Here is a 27,477-nt window from a genome sequence, read left to right as displayed (position 1 = left end):
TTGAACAAATCAGGGAAAAAGTCAACTTCAAGTTGTTTTTTAAAATATATTCCTGACATTATATCGATTTATTCACGTGGTTAAGTGTTTTTCTATCAATGCATATATCTGTTTCTCCTGTGCTACTTGATACACCGTACACAGAAACACATCTTAACAAGGTAATAAGTAAAAAATAACAGATTAATAACATACATGTTTTGGCAAAGTGAAACATTTTTAGAACAAGACAACTGGTAATGAAAACCACTAAATCAAATATTACAAGATCAGGAGAAAGACAAATGGAAAAGTGCAAATGTAGCATCTGAGCTGAAGACAGTAACACATTTAAAGAGTTGTAGAAGAAGTTAAAGCTCATCATGAGACTCCGTTTTGCATGTTGAGAAACTCCTGAAAAAGACAAAAGATTAAAAAGTTTTTTCAGTGTCAACAGAAAAAGTCTAATGTGTAACATAACCATGAAGAAAACATCAAAATTAGTGGTAATTTGGTCTGTAAGTTGGATAAAATACAGCTGTGATGGGAGCCAAACCACTGTTAAAACTAAGGGAGTGTCATTAATTCATTAACAATGGTGAGTTTTAATGACCTACCATCAATCAGAAAGAAGTTTAACTGCTCTGAGAGAACATTCAACATTCAGACATGACGAGTCACAGCACACATTTTTTCATTTTGTTTATTTATTTTGAATCTTTCATAAAACACCTAGTATCAGGGGAATGCCAGCATTAGGACAAACAGAAGAGTCCCCAGGCAGGGCTCGAGACTGCAACCATTTTTTCAGCGTGGGTGAGTAAAAATTTAATCTGGTCGTGTTGGTGTGTAAGTCTTAATACTTCCCATATCAGAGGCACTGTACAAGACATTGTGTTTTGAATCCTCCCTCTCTTTCTCTGGATCAGTCTGAACTCTCTCCTGTTCTGAAGAGAGAGCGCTGTCACATACACGCGCAGCACGTATGCGCATCACACACCGAAGACAGACTGAATTTCACAAGGACAAGCATTTCTCTATTTTAGAGTCAGCCTTCTCACTATATGATTCACGCTGCTCTAAACTCTCCTGACTGAAAAGGATGCTGCATCAAAGCATGTTAGAGCTTGGCTTAAATAGAAAGATAAGTGCTAACCACAGGATGAATCAACTTTTTAACCAGTGCAAGAGTTTAACTCATGACATGTCGTGTCAATACCTAAAAAAAAAACAAAAAGAAAAAAAGAAAACAGCTAAGGCTCAGATAAACTCTACATCATCTAGTGCAGAACAGTTACCTGTCTCTCCTGCAGCGTCTTTGGATCAAACCAACTAAGAGAGAGGGGGGATGGATGTTTTATGAGTTTTTGATATAACCCCCAAGTACAGGACTTGATTTGACTTTGAAAAATATTAGAGATCACAGGAGCAAACTTATAGTTTGAGGATAATCAGGAGAAATCACAAGCTAGGAGACCAGCGGGAGAATGGTTAAAAAAAAGGGAGACTCCCTCCATATTCAGGAGTGTTAGCAGCCTGCCAGCACTCTCGATGGGTAAAAGTAACGAGTTTGTGTATGACACAGATTGACAAAGATAAAAACTAAAGACATTTTCTTTCTATCACTTCAGGTTATTTTATTAAGTTTTGTAAACTTACTGAAGAATTTTAGTCATTGTTTTAGATAAAGCCTTTTTCTATATTTTAACGAAAAAATGTTTTTGTCAACTATAATAAACCTGACATGTTTACACTTGCATGTCTGTTGCTATTATTTGCTTTTATTTAAGAAGCATTTTTGTTGTCTTCCTTTAGAATTACATAAAAAGATAACTTGTTTCGTCAGCCAGAGCTTGTTGCTTGTTGCAAACTTCATATTTACAATAAAATATTCAGCAAAATCATAGCTAGAGTTACTGCACCCCCTACAAATAAATAAATAAATAAACAGATGGAGCAACCAAATCATATGCTGGTGTGACCAACTGAGAAAGCTGGTCCCACCAGTGCTACCAGTGAAAAAGTTAGTGTAAAGCTCTGCCTCCTCTGCCAGAGGAGCTTTAAATCAATAATTTGTTGTCTTGAGTGTGTAACTGGGTAATAAGTGTGAAGACCTTAGTGCTTTCTTACTTTCAGGCAGCTCAGTGACGGTGGGCCATTTGCAGTCTGTATTTTCCCTCCTTGATGCTCTCTGTGCTTCATATATTCACGAGCGAGTGAGTCTGCATCTTCCTGACTGAAAACAGAGAAAGAGATGTTGATTGGCTGTGATTTTCAGGATGAGTCTGAATGTTTATATCTTAGGAGAGATAGGAGGACCAAAACTGACAAATAGGAGGACCAAAACTGACAAAATTAAAAATAAATAAAAGTGGAAAAAAAAACAATTTACTTAAGTAAATAAATAAATAAATGAATAAAAGAATAAATGTGGAAATACGACTAAATATTAATAATAAAATAAATCAAAGCAGTCTGCTCTCATATTTATTGATTCTATGTTGCAGACACTGCCAGCATGAAATACAGCAGAAAATAATGTTCAAATGAGGGGGCAGTCCTAAGTGTGTGTTGGGTTAAACAGTTTGCCTGTTGGTTGATCCACATGTGGGAGCAGAAATTGATTAAGTCTGTCTGCCAACAGCCACAGAAAGAGGGAAATATACAGAGAGAAAAGCACACAAACTTTAGGTGGGTCTCAAAGCTCCAAAGTTTCATCCTCCCTTCCTTGAGGGAAGGGAGGATTGTTGTTCATTTGCTGCAGTCAAAAGTCATCAGGAAGGCTGTGAGAGGATAATTACTGCAAAAAAGTGACGCTTGGCCCTAATTCACAGACGAAAGCGTCCCACAGCTTTCTCAGAAGTTACACCACACACAGGCAATTGCGGATGATGCCTATGCAGTCCATTACAGTATCAACATGAAAATTTGGGAGTTCAGTGGGGGAGAGGGTTACAAACCAGAGACTCCTGCAGAAAACAAGGGTGTTGGCAGGCATGGGTCAGAGTGCAGCAGGAGGGAGGGGCGGAGACGTGTGTGTGTGAGAAGGAGAGCTGGAGATGATGAGTTTTATTTCAGTGCTTTGAGTGTTTATTCTTCCCTGTTTTGAGTTGACATGAACATGGCCGACGGTTTGAAGAGTAAATAAAAAAAACTAATGTTCATGAATCACCATCATCACCAGAGCAGCGTCTGGACAAACGTGACATTTTATTTCTTCTCAAGTTGTACACAATTGTAGTGGTAATGGAAAAATCATCAAGGCGCAATCACATTTTATTTAAACTTCAGAAATGTTGCTATGATTTTACGAAAAGTTGTAATGGAAACGCAGCCACTGAGAGTTGTGTGGTGATTTCCTCTTTCTGTGGCTGATGGCAGGCACATCTCTTTCATTTCTGCACTCACTTGTGGATCAACCAATAAGCAAACAATTCATCCCAAGACACGTTTAGGACCGCCCCTTTTGAATGTTATTGTCTTCTGTATTACATGCTGGCAGTGTCTGCAACATAAAATTAAGAAATATGAGAGCAGAGCACTTTTATTTACTTATTTATTATTTTATTCCATTTCTAAATTTGTTTTTTTTATTTATGTTAACTTTAATTTAATTATTCATCTACTTATGTATATATTTTCTATTTTTGTTTTGATTTTCACTTTTATTTATTTTTAATTTTGTCTGTTTTGGGCTTCCATAATTTGTAACCCAAATGTAAAACTTTTTTTTTTTCCAAGAACTCACCAGTTCTGACTGACCAGGAAGTCCACCATGTCTTTCACCTGGTTTGGTTTCCCCCCTGACACAATGAGCTGCTTCAGATGCTTGAAGTGTTTGGTCTTTAACAGTTTGTGGTGCTGTCCATTTTGGCTGATGAAAGTCATGACAGTCTCTCTGATCTGAGGAAACATAAGGACATTTCATTTGTTTGTACCACACTGATATTAAACTGGAACAAAAGCTGACATTAAACAGAACAAAACTAAGGGCAGATAACGTAGCACGTTCCCCGCACTCCCATCGTTAGAACTATTTTTGTTTGCCTTTATGCTGACTACACAATTTTTTTTTCTCACTCTAGCTTTAAATATCTTCACGCCATCAGAATACAGTTTCTGTTTCACAGACTTGTGCAAGGTGTTTCTTTATTAGGATCAAATATATGTTAACAGAATCTGATGCGTCACCAACAGTGTACGTTATATTTTCTCTTTTGCATTTAATGCTGAACTGCTGCCAGAGTTTTGTTCTTGAATCATTTCAAACAGCTGTTGTGTATTTGAAAAACAAAGTTGTAAAAGAAACACTTGAAGAAAGTGTTACTTATCTCAAACACAATCTCTCATAGGTTTCCTGTTTGAGTGGCAAAGTAAACACTTGATCTAAGAGTAAAGGTTGACTGTACATTGAAGAAGAAATAAGGTAAAGTAGAATTTAAGCTCAATGGTTTCTGACCTGTGAGGGGATTCCTGCTAGTTCCCCTGTGCTCATAAGCTCTTCCACCTGCTCGAGGACAGTAATGGGGTTACACGCTGACAGGAAGCCCTGGAAACAACAAAAATACTGTCACAACATTGTCATGGAGGTGATGTGATGTGGGTCGAAGATCTAAAATGAGGTCCTCACCTTGATCTGCTGTGCCTTTTTATTGGCACAGGGGATGAGAAGCAAAGTTCCCAGGGCGAAGGCTGGCAGATTGAACTGTGCAAAGCGATTTGCAATTCCTATCAGGTCCATGTTCAACAGGAAAGGGCACCTTGGAGGGATGATGGAACAAACAGACAGTGTATGACTCAGGTCATTAATGCCTCCTTGCTTAAGAGAATACAAACACTCAGTAAATGAAAGCCTGGACACAAAGTAGATTACTGTGACTAATATAAGAAACCGTTTCAGGCTGCAGAGGTGACACCATGCTTTTATTGGTCTCATGACTCATATTTCTCTAACAGCCAGATGATAACTGCTGTGTGTAAATTAACACTTGTAAATTAACACTTGTATTGGAAGTCAACTTAATGTCTACACACAAACAGAAACATTGGTGGTGATTTGTTTGGATGTGAGTGCAGCATACTTAAGAAGGAGAACAAAGGTCCTGTAGAGTGTTGTCTGTTGATCAGGACTCAGAGGAACTGAGGCTGTTGATAAGAAAACAGAGTCAGGAGAGTTTAAGAGGAATACAAAACTGTGCAAAGTGCGTCACTTATCAGTGTCAAAAACACCCTCAAAACTTCACAGTTCTGCAAACTTTCTCATTCTGCTCAGGCGAAACATTTTTACTAAATCTGATGGAAAAAAGCAGATTCAACTGTGTGCCTTTAAAGTCTCTGTGTATGAAATTAACTGTTTTATAGACAGAAGCTAAAGAACAGAGGACTTTCACAATAACTTTCAAAATAGTTTTTCTTTTATCGTATCATTACACAACAAAGATCAGTCAGCCTCAAGATGCATGCATTATCATGTTTTTTATAAATCCATCCCGTCATACTTTACCTGAGACAAAAGGAGCCAGGATTGTGCTCCTCCATGTCCTGGAAAAACTGGAAATCTGTGGAGGAAATGGAGGAAACATTAGAAAACTGACTTTGAAACTTTAAATTATATTTAGTTAAAGGCACTTTTGTCTCTGCCATTACACAAGCTCTGATTGGATATCTATAAATGCTTACCTCCCACAGAGCAGGCACAGCAACTATAGCCTCCAGCACCTTTTGCAGATGGCTGATCTGAGGAGAGGGAGACAAAATTTTTGTTTTCTTGTATTGTAATGCTACTTCTGCCTAAGTTGTATTTCCCCCGTGGTTTGTGTGCCCCTCACCAGGTTGAAGCCGAGCAGCTTCTGCAGCAGACTGTTCCACAGCTGAGCGTCATACACCTGATACTCCAAACACAGGTCTGCCACCAGCCGCACTGCCTGAAAGGACAGAAGCTACTTCAGTCTTCCTGTGTGTTTGTAACATTTCTGGGACAGTGGAGCTCAAACCATCAGGTACCTGTGGCTCATGGCTGTGGTTCTTCCACAACCCCTTCACCAAGCCCTCTTTGGGACTGTTGAGGAAGGACTGCACTGTATAAGGGATGTTTAATACCTCCAGTTGGGAGACAAAGATGTGGCATTTCAGGTAATATCTGCAGGGGTGGATAACATACAGAGGATTAGTACTTCTATACATAACCTTTAGCCAACTTTAGCTAATCATCAAGAAACAGATATCAGAATTCATGTTTTCTTACTGAATTTTGTTCCTTGGGATCTGCAGCTGAGTCTCGAGAGTAGCTGCATCAGCAAGACGAACAAGACAAAGCAGAGCTCGGGTTCGATGGCAGAAGGTCAGACGAGGTCCAGAAGAGCTGAGGGGCTACAGGGAGATGTCCAAAAACTGACTAAAGTAATTTCCTCTGAGATTTTTACAACACCAGCTCCCCAGATGTGTCACTCACCCAGGTTTCTGCAGAGAGGATGGGGCTTAGTAGACGGAGAGCTTCATCCACGGAGCAGGACTGCAGCATGTACACCACCCTGAGAGCATCAAGACCATGTAACGCAGATGAAGAGCAAGTGTCACACGTGTTTACTGTGCTTAAATTACTGTGATTCAATTTCTGTCCAGAGAAAAAAAGTTTCTTTATTTCTCACACTGCAAAAAAATGAAATCTTATTAAGAGTTTATGTCTTATTATTAGTCAAAATTGTCTTTTTATACTCAATATGAGCCACATTCAACTTGTCAGTCCAGAAAAACTTCTTGATTCAAGTTATTGAAAGACAAAAATGAGGTCTGAATTGCTTGTAAAAAGTTAAAAAATCTGCCAATGGAACAAGAAAGATTTGCTAGAAAATTTGCTAAAAACTAAAACATTGCCTTAATACAAGTAACTTTTTTCTTGATCCATTGGAAGATATATGTAACTTGTTACAAGCAATTCAGACCTCATTTTTGTCTTTAAATGACTTGAAATAAGAAGTTTATCTGGACTGGCCGGGTGAATGTGGTTGATATTAAGTCTAAAAAAGCATTTTCTCCTGAAAATAAGACAAAAACACTTGATGAGATTTCAGTTTTTGCAGTGCAATAATTGATGTTGAAATGAGTCATTACCTCATTAAGTCTTGGTCCTCCTCAATGTTGCTGACACATTCAAAGTTACCAACATCCTGATGAGCGAGAAACGACCGTCAAATTCTTTGCCACAGACTCACTGCTCATACTCTGGTAAACCTCAACAGGAGATGTGCAGAGATAATATTTTATCAGGGTAGTGTTGGCGCTGAGGGACATACCTTAGTCACAGCAGGTCCTGTCTTGCAGATCCATTTTTCTAACATCATGTTTCGAATTTTTAGGAGATCCACACTGTTGATGGAGGCGATTTCCTTCACCACTGCATGTATATCTGCACAGTGCGAAGGATTCAGTTAGACCAGGAGTCAGCAACATTTACTTTTAAAGGAGCCATTCTGCCTCAACTCACCTGGATTAAAGTCATTCAGGAGCCACAAAATCTACTTTATCTTCACAATAAAAACGATTAAGAGTATAAAATTCTATACATAGTTAAAAACTAGTGAACAATTCTCAAAACAATTTTAGATTTTTTCTTAATTTATAAAATTTTACATTTGTACAATTGTACGTTCTGATGTCTATTTTTTTTTTCAATAAATTTGCATCTATTTAAAGGTCCCATATTCTGCTCCTTTTCTGCAGTTTAATATGGATCATTGATGTCTTCATGCAATGGTAGTAACATGTTTCACTAAAAGACTTAATAAAGTGACTTTTGCACAATATGGGACCTTTAAAAAGAAAATGAAAAAAATTGGGAAAATTGAAAAAACTAGTTGAAATTTGAAAAAAATAAATAACATAAAAAAATAAATAAAAAATTAACCAAAAAATTGAAATGGAAAACAATATGCCAAAATTTCAAAACTCTGCAAACAATTTGAAGATTTTTGAATTTCTTTTTGTTTCTTGTCTTTCCACATATCAAGTATATTCATTAGGCCAGCACATTGGCAGTTAAATTAATCCACTGAATTAAAATCTGTATTTTCTTCTAGATTTGTCTTTTTGTAGATTAAGTTATCTCACTATGACTTTAAAACTTGAGGTTAGCCACAGATGCATGGAAAATTGGTGGACTGTTGATGTTGTGGGAGGTGAAGTAGAGCTGTGGCAGGCTTTATTGACAGATGGGATGAAGATTTAGTTCAACAAAATGTTAAACAATAATTATATTTAGTGTAAATGTCTTTTAATCATCAATACCCTCTGCTGGGAGAATAAAAAAATCATCATTTCAATAATATATTTTTTAATCTACAAGGAGCCATTACAAAGGAGTCAAAGAGCCACAGGTTGCAGACCCTTGAGTTAGACTCAATATTTTCAACATTTGTGAAGTGTGATAGTTTTGAGTCTACTAGAAAAATATCATGAAAAGCTCAGAGCTTGAAAGAAATGTCTTTATAACAACTTCTATGGCAGAATGCTGCAGCACAGCGTACTCACCAGGGTAAGTTTGACCCCCTGTGTCTCTGTAGTGCTCCTCCACACTGCTGTGCTCATACAGAGCCACGATGAGCCGCGCTGGCAGTCCTGTTAGCTTCAGATGCTCTGGGCTGTTCAGCTGGCTGCTGATCAGGGTGTTCTCGGTGGCAGAACGCTGGAACTGCAGCTTCAGCTTGGACAGGAACGTCTCCCCTCTGGCCCTCGCTGCCTCCTTCATAGGGTTGAAAGTAAAAGTTGGTTAAAAAATAAACAAGACAAAATTTGCATGAGGTACTGAACAAATACTTACGTCAAGGTTTGGATCTTTCAACCAGGATTCTCCAAGAGCCAAACAGAACTTAAGCGACAGTGTTTTCTCTTGGCCTGTACAAAGACAGAAGCATTCAGCAGAGAACTACAAACACACTGCTGCAATACAGAGGCAGTGTCACATCAGTGGGTCTGACCTGCTGGTAGCTCTCGGGTGATCTTGTGGGCTGTGGCCGCCGCCCACTCCGGGCTCTGGATGCACTGGATGTACCTCATCATGGTCTTAGCCACTTTGAAAGTCTCCTTGACATGGCCGTGACCATGACCCTTTTTCCTCTGCTCCAGCAGTAAAGGCTTCATCTTCTTCTCAAACACGTGGTTTGCTGCTGACATGTACAGTTTATCAAGGCTCACCTGGAAAATGAGAGTAACGTCTGAATAACCTGCACATCATGTGTGATACATCGAGTCACAGTTAGATGAGTGTGTTTTACCTGCATTAGTTTGCTGATCAGTAAAAGTGTTGGGAAGGTCTCTTCACTGAGTTCAGGAGCTAATCAAAGAAAATAATGTTCGTAACTGCCACTATTACACTGACATTATCTAGAAAAAAATCACAAAATAAAATAAATCAATATTGAAGCATGAAAAACCAGAGAGGCTAACTCACAGATGATCTTCCAGTAATGCTTGCTCTGCGTCAGCAGGTGGAAGGGTAGTCTGCTGTTGGACAGGAGGTTTGGCAGCAGGCCGTTTTCCAGGAGATATGTGTTCTCCACATCAGAGGGAGGAGAAACTCGCTTATAGGACTTCAGGTGCTGAAGCAGACCCATGGCCTGTGCATAAGATGCATTATGAGTCCCTGTTTAATACACCTAAAGGTCAAGGAACTATTTCAAATGTCCTTTTTTATTTTTACCTGATTGACACAAAAGCTTGTCACGTTCTCATCTGCAGCCTGAATGATCTTCAGAACCACTTCAATCCTCTCATAGTTATACGGGCTGAGCTGTGTGATGAAAGACAGGTTGCATATTTAGTGAACAGAAAAATTTAAATAAAGTTTGTGACAGAAACACAGAAAATATCTATATTAAGGGTCCCATATTGTGCAAAAATCACTTTATTCTTTTAGTGAAATTTGTGAGTCTTTGGCTTTCCTCCCAGCCCACACAATGTGATACTAAATGACCAAACCTGTACTTAGTAGTGCTTGTGAATGTAAAATCCTGACCTAAAACGAGCTGTTTGGATTTTGGGGATTTGCTGACGTCAGCGATTCCCTTTTTTGACCAATCAGGAGCAAGTCTGACCTGATTAGTCCACCGGAGCGGATACCCTGAACCTCCTCCACGCCCAATGCCAAAGTCTAAGACCCATCACTGCTTTGTTGTTGGCTTTAAACAGCCACATAGTTCCATGCTCAAGCTTCCCATCTCAGAAGAAGACAAGACTAAGTGGCTTAAGTTCATTTATCAAGGAAATGTTCCAGCTACACTCAGTAAAACTGTGCATGTGTGTGCATGTGTCATGGCCGACTGCTTTTCCAACTTTGGACAGTACAACAGAGGGCTAGCGAATACACTGGTCCTGAGTCCAGGCTCATTACCAACCATCCACCAACAAACCTCTGACCCTGTAAATGTGAGTATTTTAAATGCTGTGTGCTGCGGAGCAGATGTAAGAGCTTTTCCTCAGTGTCCCCCCTGTCTCTGTGTTAGCTTCAGGATGCTAATTTTAGCTGCTGTTAGCCTGTTGTTTTAGCCTGTAATGTTACGGTAAACGAGCTTCTTTGTTTTCTAAAAATTGTGCACTCGGAGCTCATGGCGCCGCTCTCAGTGACGCAGAAGAGCGGGCGGTATCAGCGGTGGCTCATTTACATATGAAGGTCACGCCCACTAAATCAGAGCGTTCTGAACAGAGGGGCTATGAGAGCCTGGAAACAATGCTGCTGTGCTTGATTTATTGGCTTTTTGGACCAAAACATGTTACTACCATTTCATGAAGACATCAATGATCCATATTAAACTGCAGAAAAGGAGCAGAATATGGGACCTTTCAGTGAAACCCATATTTCACATGTCGACAGAAATGTCCTGATGTACAAAGATTCAATGTTCACGTTAATGTGAAAACACTGATGTAAAGATTCTTCTCCTGAATTTTGTTCCTCAAGCACAAACCTTGAATACAGCAGCGCAGAGACTGTCAGTGAGCTCGCTGGTGCTGTGCAACATTGGAATAATCTGCAGGACTCGCTCAAGTGCATCTACATGACACACAGGCTGCGTCTCTTCCTGTTCTATACCCGAGGCACCACCGCCCTCCTCGTCCTCTTGTAGCAGCAGTAAAGTGGTGATATACTGGTTGATCACGCCATCACGGTCCAGACCATAGGTGCTGCAGGTGGAAGCAGGAGATTATTTTATATTTCACTTTAGGAGAGGGTGAAAAAGATTTGTGTAATGTTGAGTGAGTAGCTGACCTGCAGTACTGTAGGATAATCTCTGGTGTAATCTTTCTGTTTTTCACCATATCTGGGATCAGACTTCTCTTCATCTCAGGCCGCTGACGGAAAACTGGCTGAATGGATATCTGGAACAGAGCAGGAGCAGACGTGGTATCAAAAGACAATCACTTGTTAGCTGTGTCCCAGTTCAGGGGCTGCAGCCTACAAGGGCTAAATTTGCAGATCGATTACGCCACAGCGGTGTGTTGAAGGCTGTCCCAATTCAAAGGCTCCTCCACAAAGCATCCGACTAATCCAGCCTCCTTTTCAAGTGCCGCAAAGGACAGTTTCGGTGTATCCTTCTTAGCCTTACATATCCCAAGATTGATTGCATGTGAACGCCAGAGATGATGGGTATGACTGAAAGCCTCATCCAGTTGTAAAGGATTTCTGGCAACAACTGTGATTTATTTCTGAAAGCATTCACTAAAATTTTTTTTTACTGTGGAAAAATGCGTGGTTTGGGTTCCTTTTAAGTAATTAACAGAGGAGAAACACTTTCTGTATAAATCTTCTCATAATGGAAAAATTCTGTTCATAAATGTAAATTCTCTGGAAAAAACTTCCTTGATTGATTTTTTTAAAGAGGGAATTCAAACAATACATTCAATCACTTCAGTACTTTGAAAGAGAGGAGCAGTTAAACTAAAATAGCTTGCACTTTATACAGTTTTTTGTAATTGATCTAACAACCCTTCGCACTTGTTCGAATGTTGAAAATGTATGGTTTTGTTTTACTCTGTTTTATGACGTGATTGTGGTTTTGTACTCTATACAAGAATTACAAAGTAAAATAGTAAAAATAGTAGTAGTACAAAAAACCCATCCTGTTTTAAATGTGAGCTTGGATTACATGTGTTTGAAAAGCTTGCTATACCAAGTTGATGTGACATGAGTACTGTAAGCCTGACAGGTGAGCACGACGCTGCGTGACAGTGAGAGTGAACAAACAGGAAATGCTCTGTAGACCAGACCGTCTCATTTCAGTTCAGCCTTTGTGGTTTACACAGGTTGCGAAGGCTGGGTCCTCCCAAAGGCTGCAGACCCTGAATTGGGACACAGCTGCTGACTTCGCACTTTCAGATTTGAACAAGTTAGTTCAGTTGATGTTGCATGAGAGGGAGAGAAAGCGGTTTGCATAAACCAGAGTGAAACACGTTCAGGAAATGTTAGCTCTCAAAGTAAAGTAAAACATCTGTTCAACTACTCTTCCACTAACAGTTAGTTAACTTTTCAGTAACATTCACTTTCTATGTCACAGTTCACTCGCTAATTTCAGTAGTTTTGCAATTTCAGATCAACATTAATTAATTAATTAATTAATTAATGTTGCTAGGTGCCGCCCTGTTGGCTATGACTGCCTTTTGCAGCAGCTCTCTCTTCTTTGTCTGTTTCTTGTAATTTTTTCGTCTCTTTTTCATAATCTTTGTATTTGGAGTGGATCATCACTTTGTTTGGCTCATTTGTTGGTCATGGACTCCATACTTTTTGTGGCTTCAGTGACATTTTTACTACTTTTTCTCCTGTGTTTGTCTGGAGATCCTACATGTAACCATGGCTGCATTGTTTACATGTGAAATCAGCTGTTAGCAGCCTGTAGCATGTCAATGCTAACTGGTGTAAGGCCTGATGTCTTCCCACAAGGTGAGGAGAAGGAGGTGAGGACAACGTGCTGGTTCTCAGGTGTGAGCTAAGAGGTGACAACATGGACCTGTCCTTCTATTTGTTGTTAATGGGAACATAAGATCTATCTCCAATAAGATGAACAAGCTAGCTGTACTAACCCAGCAACAGAGGGAATACCAGAGGGCAGAGTAGCATCATGCTAGTATCCACAGACATGGCTAACGGAGCTAACACCAGACACCAACGCCTTCATCTGCTGTGAGCAGACAGGATACAGGAGACAGAGATGGAGCATGACTGAAGAAGCTCAGTCCTGGACCCTGTGGAGGTGGAGGCTGGCTGAACTGGAGATTGATGGACAAGCTGTCATCATCTATTTTCTTGTGGACCTTTTTGCACTTTCTATACACTTTCTTACTTTTGTTTTCTTGATTGCTGCTGTGACTTCAATTTCGTTGTACTTGTTACAATGACAATAAAGTTTTATTCTATTCTATTCATATAAAGAATAAAGAACATGGCTTTGCATACCAGCAAATGTGTATTTAAAACATTCACTGTTACCCATCATTCCACATGCAAATGTAAAAATACAGCAAATGTGTATTTAAAACATTCACTGTTACCCATCATTCCACATGTAAAGAAAATTGTTGGTAAGGAAAAATGTAAACAAAAAAGATGTTTTCATCCACATACCTCCAGTTTGCTGAGCTTGATGCCCCACTCAGCATCAGTGATGACAGAGAGAAACTTCTCTTGTTCCTCTGCTTCATTGTACAAGCAGCAGAGGTTGGCTCCGATCCTGGCTACAGCCTAAAAAAATCAAGATTCGGTCATTGAGCAGTTCTTCTGAATGTAGCATTAATAGAAATTTTCTTAAGCATGTGCAAACTTGTTATCTTGCATCCCTTTTGATTGTCTGAGACATTATCACAGCTAAACTTTCGGTGGTTGTGTTGCTGAGCAGAACCAAACAGTTAAAAACTTTTGTGCTGATTTGGCATGTATGTAACATTAAAACAGCACATAGAACAAAAAAACAGCAGTATTGATGCTTACCAGGATTTTGTCATAATTTTGCCAGGTGTTGTCAATAACCTTCCACAGAATCTTAAAGACTTCTGCTTTGGAGAGAAGTGTGCAGAGTCCACTGGCTAAGTCACAATCAACCACCCTCCAGTTGAACACCTGCAGCCCATAGTAAACAGTGTTATTCGGGCGTATTCTTAAGCACATTTCTGCTGCTGCTCTCATTCCTGTCAGACTCAGCAGACTCACCTTGTTTAAGAGAGCCACAGCGACAGCATTCAGATATGAAGTGGTCGTCTTTCGAAGGTTGTTCAAACATAAATCGTATTTCTTGAGCTCTTGGTTGTCATAGAGCTGTAGGAAAAGTTTGGAGTGCAGTTCTTAGAACAAACATTTAAGTTTTATGAAGTCACAGTTTAGTATTAAAACCTGAAATGTAAATAATCAGTGGCACTGAGAGCCCCACTGAACGTACCTGTACGCTGAGTTTCACATCCATAACGTTGGAGGTGACGTGCTGCAGGCAGCTGCCGTATGAATTGACCAGCACCCTGAGGGCCAGCTCCAGCTGGCTGCACTCCTGTAACATCTGCAACATGTTGGCCAAGGGATTAAGAAGGGGCCGCAGGTAGTTTGAGCCTGTGTGGGCCGGGGCAGAAACAAGTTCAACTTTTTAGAAACAAATCAATGCTGAAAAAATACATTACACTGAATACAAACATACCATCTTCAAATGAGCAGTGTGAGAGACAGGAGCAGTCCAGAGGGTACAGTTTAGTATCTGCAAGATTTAAAAAAAATTCATTGTATAACTTACTTTAGTTATGGAAAAGTTGCAATTTGTAAGAAAGCAAATGATGAATTTGGACGTGTTTACCATGAGAGATGGGCAGCAGGCAGTTGGTTATTTCATACTGGACTGGAAGCACAGACACTGGATCCAGGACAATACAGTCCTCATTAAAGACATCCTGAAAACTCCACTGAGAATGTTGATCTTTTTCTTCCTCCAGAGATGAATCCTGTGATGTAACAGAATAAAAGTATAACTTGCAAGGGAGGCATTAATCAATTTCACCACTGGTCAGTTTGACAAATATAAGCCATTCTTCACCAAATAAAGCACAAATCAGGTGAAGTCAGCAAAGTGAAGTAAAATTAATACAGACCTTGGCTATGAAGCCGTAGTTGTCCGATAACTGACACTGATGATACACATCCATGGCTACACGTGTGCATTTGCAGAGCTCCAGACAGTCCAGTAGCAGATCTGTAGCAGTGAACATATTAATGTCAAAACACACAGAGAGACGCCTTAATACAAAAGAGGATGAGGGCAACTGAAAAAAAATTACATAAAAAAAAAAAAAAAGTAATTAATTGTGGCCCCACTCCTCTTTTCACTTTTCACTCTTCTCAACAGAGACCAAGTGTGAAAATCTGTTTTCTGTTTCAAACTGTTTTGAGGAGCTTTTAGTTTGTGTCATATTTCTCCTGTGGGCAAAGACCTCGACACTTTGTTGATCTTGTCCTGTGAAGGCCAGGGTTGTATAATCTCATCTTTCTTTCTTCAGCAGATAAACATGTCACTGATTGAGAATATTTGCAGTAAAATATAAAAATATTTCTTTAATAAAGACATTTCTGATCTCATTGCTGATGGACTTGCTCTTGTGAGTCATAAAGAGGCATCAGTATTTATTAGTTAAAACTTCAGTCACACCTAGAGCCTGACTGATTAATCGATTAATCGATTGGGCCGATTAATTGGTTGGGCTGATTATGCCTGTCACCGATTAATCAACATCGGCCAAAAGGTAGCCCATCATAAAAATTTTTGCTCCGTGGAGATTTTGTGACTCCTGCTCCTGTGTGTCTGTGTGTTGGGCTGGACACTGCCCTAGTGCCCGCTCCCTCCATCCAACACTATCTAATGTAAGACTTTAGAGTGACGTTTTAACGTCGTGTTAGTTGCTTTTTTGTGAGATAAACAGAGATAAATGCTACTGTGAATTCATACGTCCACCATTATCTAATGTAAGACTATAATACGACGTTTTAACGTCGTGTAAATTGCTCATTGTGTGTATACATTTTTAATTTTTTTTATACTTAGTGTGTTTAAAGTTTGACTTATTTATTAAAGGTGTTTACAGTTTGACTTCTTTGTTTATTATTGTTTTTACAGCTTGTTCTTATTTATCATTGGTTTAAACTACAGTTCTTATGTTGACAGTTTTATAAATTAAGTTCCTTATTTTAATTTAATAGTATTATGTCTCTGTCTTGAATCATATGGATATCATAATGATCTGTGTTTATATACAGTATATATCCTGAGTATATCAATGAATTTGTTATATATATCAGCCGATATATCGGATATGGGCTTATTTTGCCCCCAGTATCGGCATCGGCCCTAAAAATCCCATATCAGTCGGGCTCTAGTCACAACCAGCTGAAATTCCCTCACAGAAACTTTCAGATGCAGACTTTTTCAGGACACCACAAAAACTAAAGCTGGTATAAAGACCTCATTGTTCTGATGTTGTTCTGTTTGAGTATTTTTTGTAAGTAGAGCTGCTTTGGAATAAAAATCAAAGACATTTTCTTCATTGTTTTGGCAGAAAAATGTGATGATTCTTTTTCAAATGTAGATGTGGAGTTGTTAAATATTCTTAAAGTTTACACTACCTGAGTGGCACACAGTGATAGCCTGGCATGCCAGATCATGGATGACTGCTGGCAGGTCCATGTCCTCAGGTATCACCATGGGAACATCTGCCTCCAGCATCTGGCACAATGTCTTAGCAGCAGTGAACAAAACCTTTCCAGTGCTGGTGTTGTAGTGATGTTCGTAAAGCTCACTGAGGACAAGGAGGACAAAATTAAAAAAAAAAGAGTTTTATCCAAAGAGGCTGGGTTCCTTCAAATGTGTTAAGAACTTTTTATTAAAAAAAAAATCTAAATAAATCTCATCAGCAGCTCATGCAAACCTGAGGATCTTTAGGGCCTTGTCCACTTTTCCTACTGTTAGAGCTCGCAGGGCCAAGTCAGACCAGAGCTCCTGCTCGGTGCGCTGTAGCTGCCTTCCTAAACGACGCAGGCCAGCCTCTGTGGAGATGGTCTTTGATTTGCCATCAGGATCATTTGCTACGACTGGAATGGCTGTGGTTTTCGCTTTGGATGAATGGCGACCCCGTGTGTTTTCGTATGCTGTGATGTGATGCTCCTGGATCTGCTTTTGGATGTTTGGATCCTCGTAGTTTGAGGGAGTGAAGAAAATATCAAAGTCTTCCTGTAGAAACAGACGAGAGGGGAGGGGATTAAAACATAAGGTAATAACTAACAACATGTTCTTCATATTTAACTCACCTGCAGGTGGGCGATGGCCTTAAACATGATGAGATTGTTTTCACACTCCATGCTTTTCAGAGCATCATCTGCAGAGGACATCAAACCAGGTATCACTCTGATGTTCTTTATAGCAAACCTCAGCAGGATGGGTGTACAGAGTATACGCTACAATGCTGAGATTAAATTCAATACCTTCTTCAGACATTTTTAAAAAACCTTCAAAGAGTCTTAAGACCTTATTGCGACTTTAAGCTGTTGTCAGCAACCGATCTTTGACAATTGTAGTTTGCATTTTAACATAAATTAGGTAAACTGAGAAGGAATAAAACTTGAAAGAATAAAACTTGAAAGAATAAGTGAAACTAAAGGCAGGTTAATTGACATTCACACTCCTACAACAAGTAACAGCAGTTGTTCAAAGCCAACTTGCAGAAGAAAAACAAGAATTTATTTCATCATTGTCAAAATTTAGGACATGTGCTTGAGATTGTGTTATTTGCTTTTCATCAGCGTTACATACTGACGGCGACTAAACTACTGTACAAACTGAGTTTGTTGTCACATTAGCCTACGGATATGCTGGGCTGCTAGTGCTACAGATAGCCCGCGCCTCACAAAATTACAACTTTGCTTGTTTTCACGTCTCAAACAACAGCGCTACATAACTGTATTGATAAATACCTTATCTTGTCGGGTTGTATCCGGTAAAAAGGTGATTTGAACAAAGAAAATTTGTTCCAAAACAACTGAGATCAGGGGAAGCTTTCTCTAAATTGTAAGAATCCAAGATCCCAGGTCATAAAAAGTCTGAGAAGTTTTCTCAAAAGGCTTGAGAAACTCTTATGATCTGGAGTGAAATATTTTGAGATGCTACAGCTTTTTCTAGATCCTCACGCTGGTCTGTGATGAGTGTGACGAGCAGAATGATCATCCAATCACCAGGTGTGGTAATTTTTGAAGGTTTAGACCCTGAAAACATTTTTCAACCAGATGGACTATTTCCGTGGTTGAAATATGAAACTGTCTGTTGGGCGTGTCAGGTTAGTTTGTAACAATCCCAAAGAGGAAAATAAATATTCATGGATACTTTTGGAGTCAAAGCTTGAATACCAATAAAATTTAATACCTCATAACACTTTGATTAAGACTTTTAAATACTTTTTAAGGGCCTTAATTTTCCCACAACTGATTTATCAACTTTTAATACTTTTTAAGACCCCACATACACCCTGGGTGTAAAAGAGAACTGAGAGTTTATTGTCTGGATGAAATACAGTCGTATCTTAACATTGAATAAAAGTACTCACGTTTTTGAATCAAATGCAGGTATTTCAGAGCCTCCACCATCACCTGAGCGATGACCATCTGGTGTTTCTTGTGCTGTTGCAGAGAGACAATGAGACAGATTTAGATCTATGATACAAGGTGCCAAAATGAAAACTTTCAGACTTAGAGCTGATGTTTTGTTCATGGGGACCTTTGAGGCTTGTTTTAAATTCTTTGTCGTCTAGGCCATATCAATTTTGATACTAAGGGTACCAAAGAAAAGGCTTCAAGGCAGTGAAGCCATGATTGAATGTTTTCAGTTTTCACATGTGACAGCTGCAATGTCATCTTTACCACTTAAAACCAACTTAGAAAGCCTGACCCCCACTGCCCCCCTCACCTCATCTGATATGTGATGTTTGTCCTCCAGCTGCAGCCGAGCCCAAGATGTGAGACGCTGGATCACACACTCTGCCTCTGCAGAGGACAGCTTCTTCAGGACGGTCATGCATTCCTCGTTCTGAAAGCAGCGTTCAAAACTTTCTATCAATATGTCACTCCTCTTTCTAGAAAACAAACTTCACCTTTTATAGTCTGCCGTACCTTTCCAAGGCCAATCAGCTGGATGAGATACAAGTAATTTATCTGTGAGGTTGGGAGCTTGTAGGCTTCAGCTAAAGTCAGGGAGTCTCCTAAAGACATCGGCAGGTCCTGCTTCAGGATGTATCTTATCAGCATCTGTGAAAGAAACGCAGCATGACAGAGTTTAACAGGCGCCACCATGGAGGTCATTTGTCTCATGGTCCATGACATTTAACACACCATCACTTGAGTGCTGTTGGAGAGGTTGAAGTTTCGAATCCCGTAGCCTCTGAGAAGTTTTCTGATCTCCATCAGACGGTAGCTTTCCTTCAGAAGTTCTTGTCTAGTTAACACAGAAGGTAGAGAGACTGTTATTTGGAAACTGTTGATATCATGTTTATAAGGTGTTGGGAACAAAATAAAACTGAAGACTTACTTTGGTCCATCCATATCTAGGTACTGCTGAACTAGTGTCTCAACCACATTACTCCATGGCACAACAGCTTTCTGCATGATCTCCAGCACAGCATCCACCATCATCTGAAAATACAAAGATGTAAGATTGAAAATATATTCATTCTTATCACAACGCTCAAACATTTTGTAAACCGAGAGTAAGCGTCATGAAAACGTACATCTGTGTCAGTCATACAGTGGAGCACTGCCACTGCCTTGGCTTCCCATTCAGTGAAGAGAGTTGTGGTCTGAGAGCTGCAGCGCTCCAAAAGATCCTAGTGTAGATCAGATTGAGAGGGAAAACATCATCAGTATGAACTTACGAATTTAAACGCTTTTTTTTCTTTTAGTGATTTTTTTTTACCTTGATGTACTGAAGAAGGAGTTCATCAAAAGGAATCTCGTGCTCTATGGTATATGGCAGGATGCTGCTCTCCACTGTGGTTGGGATCAGCTCTGGAGCTGGCACTTTGTCCAGCATGAAGAATGCCACACTACGAACACTTCCCTGTTAAATTCAATGCAAAAGTAATGAATTTTTGTCTAAAACCAGCTAAAAACAATTTTAAAAAGCCTAAAAATAAAAAATACCATCCTAAAATACGTATAAGGTGGATTTATTGACAATAATATCTTCAAGTAAAACATAACTCAGGGCTACGCAAATATTTAATGAAAAGCACAAACTACAGTTTCCCTAAGACAGTGCATCGTCTGCAGGTCTTCGCTGACATCTACAGGCACAGATAAACACTTTCAGCAGGATGCCAGTTTTTTGGTCAAATTTTTGGCCAAACAAAAGTTTGTTTTCTTACTGTGGATATTGAACACTTTTCTGTCATTAATAAGAGACAAACCTTCTCAAAGACTGACAGAGAGAGTCTGCAGTTATATTTCCTGTAAAGGTCCAGGAGCTGACGGAGGTGGGACACCAAGGACTTGAGATTCTCCACCTCTTTTGACCCATAGTCCTCCTCCTTGAAAATAAATACAAACACAAGCCAGGATAAGATTATTTGTATGTGAAACATTTCTGTTACATTTTTTGAAACTGTCTTTTTTTATCGACAGTAATCAAAGTGTCACTTGATAAGTAATGGGGAAAAAATATCTCTGGGTGCCCATTTTATAGGCCCAAGAACAGACACAATCATCTCATACTGACAGAAATAGAAAGCACTGAACTGGCAGAGAAAAATAGTTGGATACAATTGGCAGACTGTAGACTAGGGATGGGAATTGAAAACCGGTTCCTGTTGAGAATCAATAAGAAATATTTCAATCCATCGATATCGTTAGTCTTTGTGCTTCACGATTCCCTTATCAATTCTTCACATTGTGCCGGAGCCGCTGGGCTTTACGCCGACTAGTCTGCTGTAGCTTTCTTAGCTTAGCAGTTAGATAACGTTTCCCAAGAAAACTCTGATTCTGGATTTTCAGCTTGAAGTTTTACTGAAGAACTGACTTCATAAAGAAATGTACATTACTCTTTCTCGGGAGATTCATATTCATTACATTCAAAATGGTATAAATCACCTTATTTACCAAAATAACAAAATAGCAAAAGCTTGATGCTAACGTATATGGGAAACTGCATTGATATGCTAGCAGTTAGCATATATAGAATTTCAACTTTCATATATCATATCATATCACATCAACTCTTTGTAAAAAATACTGAGAATTTCAAATGTCAAAAGCTAACAGGTAACTGAATTCCTACTTGAATTATTCACACATTACAGCACAGTACATCAACGTCACATTGTGTGTAATATTTACCTGTTTCTGCAAAATTATGTCCAGAAATATCCAGACTCAGGGACCAATTACATTTTATTCACTTACAGTATAAACTCAATTAAATGCTGTTGACACAGAAAACCTGTAAAGCTACTTTTTGTACCAAGAAAATTCACAACAGGAATTGATAAGGGAATTGATAAAGAATCAGATCGATAAGCAGAATTGATAAGGGCATCGGTATTGACAAAATCTTATCAATTCCCATCCCTACTATAAACATATTTTAGGAGAGATTTCTAAATTTCACAGTCACTTTCAAAAGCTAATGACTTTCTTACCCAAGGTTTGAGCGCTAAAAGGTTGTAGGTAAAACACAAACCCAAAGGCACAAAAATTCATTCATAGCAAAAAAAAAAGATGGGTGAAGCAGACTTACAGATTTGATGCAGGCCCACAGAGAGGGCACTCCAAGCATCGCCAAGTCCAACCCGTTCTGGGGCCAGGCACCCTGGGACAATATTTTTCATGCATAATCAATGGTTCAAGTACAGGGAGTTGTAGCAAAGCAAATAAAATAAATGAATACTCAGGAATAAAGCCCTGTTGTCATGTCTCTGTTTTGTTTAAGATTGGTTTAATTAAGTTTACTTTTGGGCTTTCTAAGCCTTTACTGAAGAACAGGAAAGTGCTAAGAGGAGGAAACTGGGAAGTATGAGTGAATCAACAGAGGATGTCCATGTCATTACATACAGTCTCTGTGCATGGGGTATAGGATTCATCCACGAGGCCAAACCTGCACCCACATTAGTTTTTCCCGTACCTTCTCTGTTAACTCAAGATTCCTTGCCCTCTGCTCCAGCCATCGTGCCAGGATTTTCTGTGGAGCATAAAACCAGGGAGACAACAGAAAAATATTGTTGCATGCTCACATCTTAGGAGAATTAAGGTGTTGTAGCTCCAGAGAAAGACCTTTACCTGTCCTTTTGGAAGCACTCGTCTAATAAAAGGAACAAAAACCGTCCTGAACCAAGGACAGAGGTCTTGAGAAGGCAGGTCCTCTGAGATGGCACTCAGCACAGCTTCAAGTTGTTTTTCATCAAACTCTGCTGCAATCTTTCCCTGTCACAAACCAAACAGACAACAGCATCAAAAGTTACCTTGAAACAACATTTCACACACAAACACTTAATTGTCGCCATTTTTAAAATAGTTTACTTGAGATTATTCTTCTGTGACAACAAAAGTTATTTATGTCTGCCAGATATCTTGCTGCTTTTTTTCTGGTAAGTGCATGAAGCAATTGTTTACCTCGTATCTTAGCCACAGGAGTTGAGCACCCTTCATGTCTCCTTCTCTTAGGTGGGTCAGGATGTCTCCTAAATCGTCAGTGCAGTTCAGAAACTCAATCCAAGCAATGCCACTGTGGATGACAGAATAAGTAAAATAAAGATGAAACAATTAGTGTTTACAACGAACAATCTGCTTCGTGGACAATTCATGTGAAAAAACCTGACCACTATGATTTGGAATTTACTTGAAATGTTCAGGGCCATGCAGGCTGCAGAAGGTTGCCAGCCTGGCCAAAGCCTCGTGGATCTGCAGGGAGGAGTATCGAGTGGCGGCATGATTCAGCATCTTTTCTGCCATGTCGAACGTCGGCCACGGTGCTTTGAGGCAGTACTCTACCACATAATGCTCATCCTAGGCAACACATTTTTTTAAACAAGGAAATTGCATGAAATTTAAGACTGAGCATAGAACACACAAAAAATAAACTATTTTTTAAAAAACTAACGGTAATCTTCATCAGGTTGGTCTTGGCCTCATCAACAAGTTCAGACCACACCTCCTGTCCATAGCCTCCCACTGATGCAGAGGCCAGCTGCTCCAGCACAAAGTCAAGCTTTACCTTGTAAACAAGCTAAACAAAGACAGGAACATAAGTTGTGTGTGTATCCACATCCGCAGCTGCAACATGTCTCTACAGTAAAAACACTAATTCTGAAAACTTCTTTAAAAATTAAAACATCATGCCCCACAGGACATCTTTATCCAACTGAGAACAGACTGAGACAGACTCTCACCTCTAAATCCAGCTCAAATGTGATGGCAAACTTCTCAGCCTCTTCAAACATGTGTTTATGAAGAAGCCTGCTAAGCCTGAGAACAAAAAATAGGAGATAAGAAAATAAAAAATATCACAGTATGGTCATTCAAACTGAAGTTTTGTATCAGAAGAAAATGAAAGACCTGTTTTCAGGCAAAGCCTCTGTGAAGCATCTGACGACGACAGAGGATATTGGCTCTCCTCGGCTGTGTGTTGAAGAGCAACAACAAAACAAACCATTTAAATTTTCCAACACTCAAATTCTCCAGCTATTCCTGAACAAGAAATTAAAACATATCCTACCTCTCTGGGTTCTCACAAATGCCTTCAACTAGATAAATGGTATCCTGAAACCAGTGAAGAGAGAAGTTCACATGTGTAATAGTGCAGAAATAGGTTGAGGTTACATTATAACAATAAATGCAATAGCTTACCATGTTTATTTTTGTCTGGACAAGACAGGAGACTGATGAGACATCTAGAGAGTAGCACACAGTCATGGAGGGCAAAAACCTTATTTGCAGTGAGTTGATCTGAAAAATGATAATAAAGCTCTTGTTAAGTTTAGAAAAAAACTTCAGATCATCATACATCTTTGTATTGTTCTTTGAGTTTTTAGAGGGCTGGGGTTTGTGCGGCTACCTGACTGTTGTTTTGCTTTGTCAACGTTATCATCTTCAGGCTGCCTTTGTCCTGGCTGTAACACAAACAATTCATTTAGACATACTTTATCATCATATCTCCTCGCCACAGCTATAGCATGTTGCAGAACACTGACACATACTTCATGACTGAGGCAGAGCCACACTCAGTGGTGAGTTCAAAGTCGTGAATAGAAAGGTCTGGCCAGCAGTGAATCATAACAAGAAAATGAAGGTCCCAAGCGCTCAAGATATCCTGAAACAGAAGGAGGGCAAAATTGAGAACTCATGACTCATAAACTTATACAAATCAAACTCAACTCAGCTGTTGGAAAAATATTACTTTTAACTCACCTCATTGTCAAGAATGTACAGGAGATTTTCCACCGCCACCATCTTCTTCACACCTTTGATGCAAACATAGAGGATTTTACATGTATAAACACATAAATGTTGACATTTTTTTAACATGTTAACACATTTAACATGTGTGTTGTTTTACTGTTACTCTGAATGCGCTGCTTGGCCAGGAGACTTTTGAAAATATAACCTTAATCTTTCCCCGAAAAATCTGACTAATTCAAAATAAAAAAATAATTTCTTCTAATTTCAAAACTTTAAATATTAAAGACCAAGAGGATAAGAAACAGTATCTCACCAAGGACACATTGTTTACCGTGCATGAAACAAGCGCATACCTGTGATTAAGCCATCACCGACGGAGTGAGCAAGGCACATCTTGGCCTGATGAGAGTCCATCTTCCAGTGAGTCAGAACAGTTTCTTTATCCCCCTGTGAGGAGGAGGATGTGACAAATCACATCATTGCATCAATATTTTATATAAAGGCCATTTAACATTTCTGGAAAATTCTCTGCAAGTTTAATATTACCTTAAAACATTACAATTTTCCATAATGCGAGGATTGAAGGAACAGTAAAAAGAACTTTTCTTAATTTTTGATCGACTGCTTGTCCATCCGCACATTTGAATTATAAAGGCTGCTTGCACAGATAGAGGAAACACTGCATATTCCTACTTTAGGATTTCTTGGCAAGCACATGTATTTATTTTATCAAGACTACATAAAGTGAACTGTTGAATTAAACTTTTCTCACAGACACTGACCCCAATCATTAAGTGCATTTCATGACCCAAAGTGAACATCACAGCTGTGCTGCAGCCTTCGTCATGGTAATCTCTGGTTGACTGGAAGTATATCTTGAGTTGAGACTGGAGCTGAAAGTGTGGAGAGGTGGAATTATAATTTTGCTAATAAAAAAAAATCCTTATTTTGACTTTGTACTGAAAGAATATGGTTTCAGGTTACCTCCTTCAAAGTTCCAATATCCACTTTCTCAACAGCTGTGAGGACAAAAAAGGATCTGTATTTAATCTGGTCAGCAAATAACATCAACAAAACTCAGTTCTTTTAATCACCTGTCTGAATCTTTTCCAAGGGGAGGTTTGAAATGTGGAAAAACCCATCCTTTACGAGCAGAAACACATGGTAATTCTCTGTTGACAAAAACACAAACATCTGTTAAGTATGAGAGGACTCTAAGTATTTCAAAACAGGGTCAGTCTTTGTCATAACATTTTCTCCAAGTCATCAAGAAGTTCACCTTCTGATCCCTTGTCCTTGTCTATAGAGATATAGGAGTATGTTTTATCATCACCACTGGACGGTTTCTCCACCAAAGCCTTAAAAATTGAGGGCAACAATAAAACCCACGGTGTTTATCATAGCGTCATCATTCATATTGTCAGCGAAAGCAAACAGGTACAGAACAACGAGAGCTTTTGCAAACTGTTATGAGCTGGGTACTTAGTAAGCATTAATAATCACTCATACCTTGGTGAAAAGGATTCTCTTGTGTGGGACATAGATCAAGTGAAGGTTTCCATTTCTTTCACAAACCACCAAAAACTGTCCGTCCAGGCATACATCAATAGCATCCACATCCGTTTCTGAAAAATAGAGCATATGACTCAACCTGCACAGTACCCACAGATAGACTGATGGGGATGTAGCAACACAAAAAGCAATCACATGACAGAAAACGGGCAGAAATCAAGAAGAACACAAAGGGGGGGATGCATACCAAAGTTAAGAAGCAGCAGAGTGGTCTGATAGCTCTGATCAAACAGGATAACTGTCTTGTCTGCAACAACAATACTCCAGTTTGAACCACTAAGGGAATACAGACTGGGATCTGCCTGCACCTGAAAGAACCAGCATTTCCAATCACAAATTTAGACCGTCACTTGAATCCATGAGCTATTGTTGTGTAGCACAAGAAAAGGGTCCCAGTAGTTCTATTTAGACATCATTACCTCACTAGCACTGGAGATTTTCACCAATGTGTCCACCTGATACAAGCCGCTACCATTCTCCTCCTTTGACACACCACCGAAACGGACTGTGTTCGTGTCCTCGTTGGTCAGGAGCTCAACGTCGCTCCACATCGCCATTTCAGAGCTTAAATGGGAGATTTAACACCGTTAACAGAAAAGAAAACAAGAATCTGCGAAGTGATTCAACTGTGTGTCAACTTCGCGGCGATGCTCCTTGATAAATCACGGAAACGTTACGAATAAACATACATATGCACGAGTAAAAGTTGATTACTCACCCCAATGTTTAACTGTTTAGAGAGCTTTTATTGCAAGACTTCAGTTGGACTAACGTCAACAGTGACAGCTTTAGAAATTGGCGGGTCTTCTCTTCTTCGTTGGTGTTCTTCTTCTTTGGTATTTATTTGGCAAACAACGAAATGGTGCATTTTCGCCACCTACTGGTAGTGAATGTGGACCTGAATATCTAAAATTAACAGTTAAACTCGCACAAAAATGATGACAAATACATTTGTAAAATAAATTAAAAAATGAATAGATTCTCTCTTTCAGTTTTGTTTGTTTGAGGTACAGAAATAATAACTTGCAACACCTGCCCTCTGACTCGTTCGGTAGAATGTCAATACCATCAAAACATACATTTTCTCCCCTGATACCACAAATAAACTGCCTCCTTTCAGTTTCAAATCTTTGACACGTTAGTGTTTATCGGAAGTCGGTATAATGTTCAGCTCAACTAGACCCGCCCCTTCCTATACAACACATTAAATATGAAATATTTATAGATTTACATATTGATGGATCAACAGTCAGGGCAAGAGCAGCAAATGTCAATCTGAACATACCTTCTGATTTGTTATCAACATTATTTCTCTTAAAGTCAGATCTCTCAGAAGCCACATACTGAGTCTTTTAAGAGCTTTATCAACAATTGGGTTAATATTCAATCTGCAACGATCATCTTCCCTTTTAGATATTACAATACCCAACTGTACTAATGATTTTACAGGGACATCACTGTGCTGCATGTTTACATACATACAA

The 27,477-nt window shown here is 39.2% G+C and overlaps 1 protein-coding gene across 1 annotated transcript; it reads right to left on the bottom strand.

Annotated features, from left to right (window-relative positions):
* Positions 1–26,840, bottom strand: kntc1 (kinetochore associated 1). The gene is made up of 62 exons (XM_074670856.1): positions 26,712–26,840; positions 26,413–26,557; positions 26,181–26,301; positions 25,931–26,046; positions 25,701–25,779; positions 25,516–25,593; positions 25,406–25,440; positions 25,204–25,314; positions 24,775–24,868; positions 24,431–24,483; positions 24,220–24,332; positions 24,078–24,132; positions 23,870–23,968; positions 23,739–23,782; positions 23,579–23,641; positions 23,413–23,488; positions 23,124–23,249; positions 22,863–23,029; positions 22,637–22,748; positions 22,304–22,447; positions 22,149–22,205; positions 21,765–21,836; positions 20,440–20,559; positions 19,947–20,090; positions 19,762–19,857; positions 19,563–19,666; positions 19,367–19,469; positions 19,148–19,282; positions 18,945–19,064; positions 18,586–18,658; positions 17,297–17,364; positions 16,918–17,219; positions 16,616–16,788; positions 15,091–15,191; positions 14,799–14,943; positions 14,646–14,702; positions 14,397–14,560; positions 14,171–14,275; positions 13,952–14,080; positions 13,589–13,705; positions 11,246–11,349; positions 10,938–11,160; positions 9,674–9,763; positions 9,425–9,590; positions 9,249–9,307; positions 8,952–9,168; positions 8,795–8,868; positions 8,506–8,716; positions 7,272–7,384; positions 7,090–7,145; positions 6,431–6,509; positions 6,224–6,348; positions 5,983–6,118; positions 5,808–5,903; positions 5,659–5,715; positions 5,483–5,537; positions 5,061–5,124; positions 4,610–4,739; positions 4,439–4,528; positions 3,728–3,882; positions 2,110–2,215; positions 1–393 (listed from the first exon to the last, which is right to left on the bottom strand). Exons 2-62 carry the CDS (start codon positions 26,548–26,550, stop codon positions 361–363), a joined length of 6,648 nt encoding a protein of 2,215 aa, XP_074526957.1. The 5' UTR covers positions 26,551–26,557; positions 26,712–26,840; the 3' UTR covers positions 1–360.
* Positions 26,841–27,477: the final 637 nt, after the last annotated feature.

The sequence above is a fragment of the Halichoeres trimaculatus genome, unplaced genomic scaffold, assembly GCF_033239565.1.
Source record: "Halichoeres trimaculatus isolate MK-OKI-2021-1 unplaced genomic scaffold, fHalTri1.1 fHalTri1_scaffold_5, whole genome shotgun sequence".
Classification (NCBI taxonomy): Eukaryota; Metazoa; Chordata; class Actinopteri; order Labriformes; family Labridae; genus Halichoeres; species Halichoeres trimaculatus.
This window is presented reverse-complemented; position numbering and strand designations above follow the sequence as displayed.

Excerpts from the sequence above, each read along its gene's own strand:
- kntc1 (XM_074670856.1), bottom strand. The coding sequence starts at position 26,550 with ATGGCGATGTGGAGCGACGTTGAGCTCCTGACCAACGAGGACACGAAC. Across the intron at positions 20,091-20,439 it reads CTCTGTCAGTCTTTGAGAAG|GGAAGTGTTCGTAGTGTGGC; the intron begins GTTTGTCTCTTA and ends TGAATTTAACAG. Across the intron at positions 9,169-9,248 it reads TGATCAGCAAACTAATGCAG|GTGAGCCTTGATAAACTGTA; the intron begins GTAAAACACACT and ends CTCATTTTCCAG.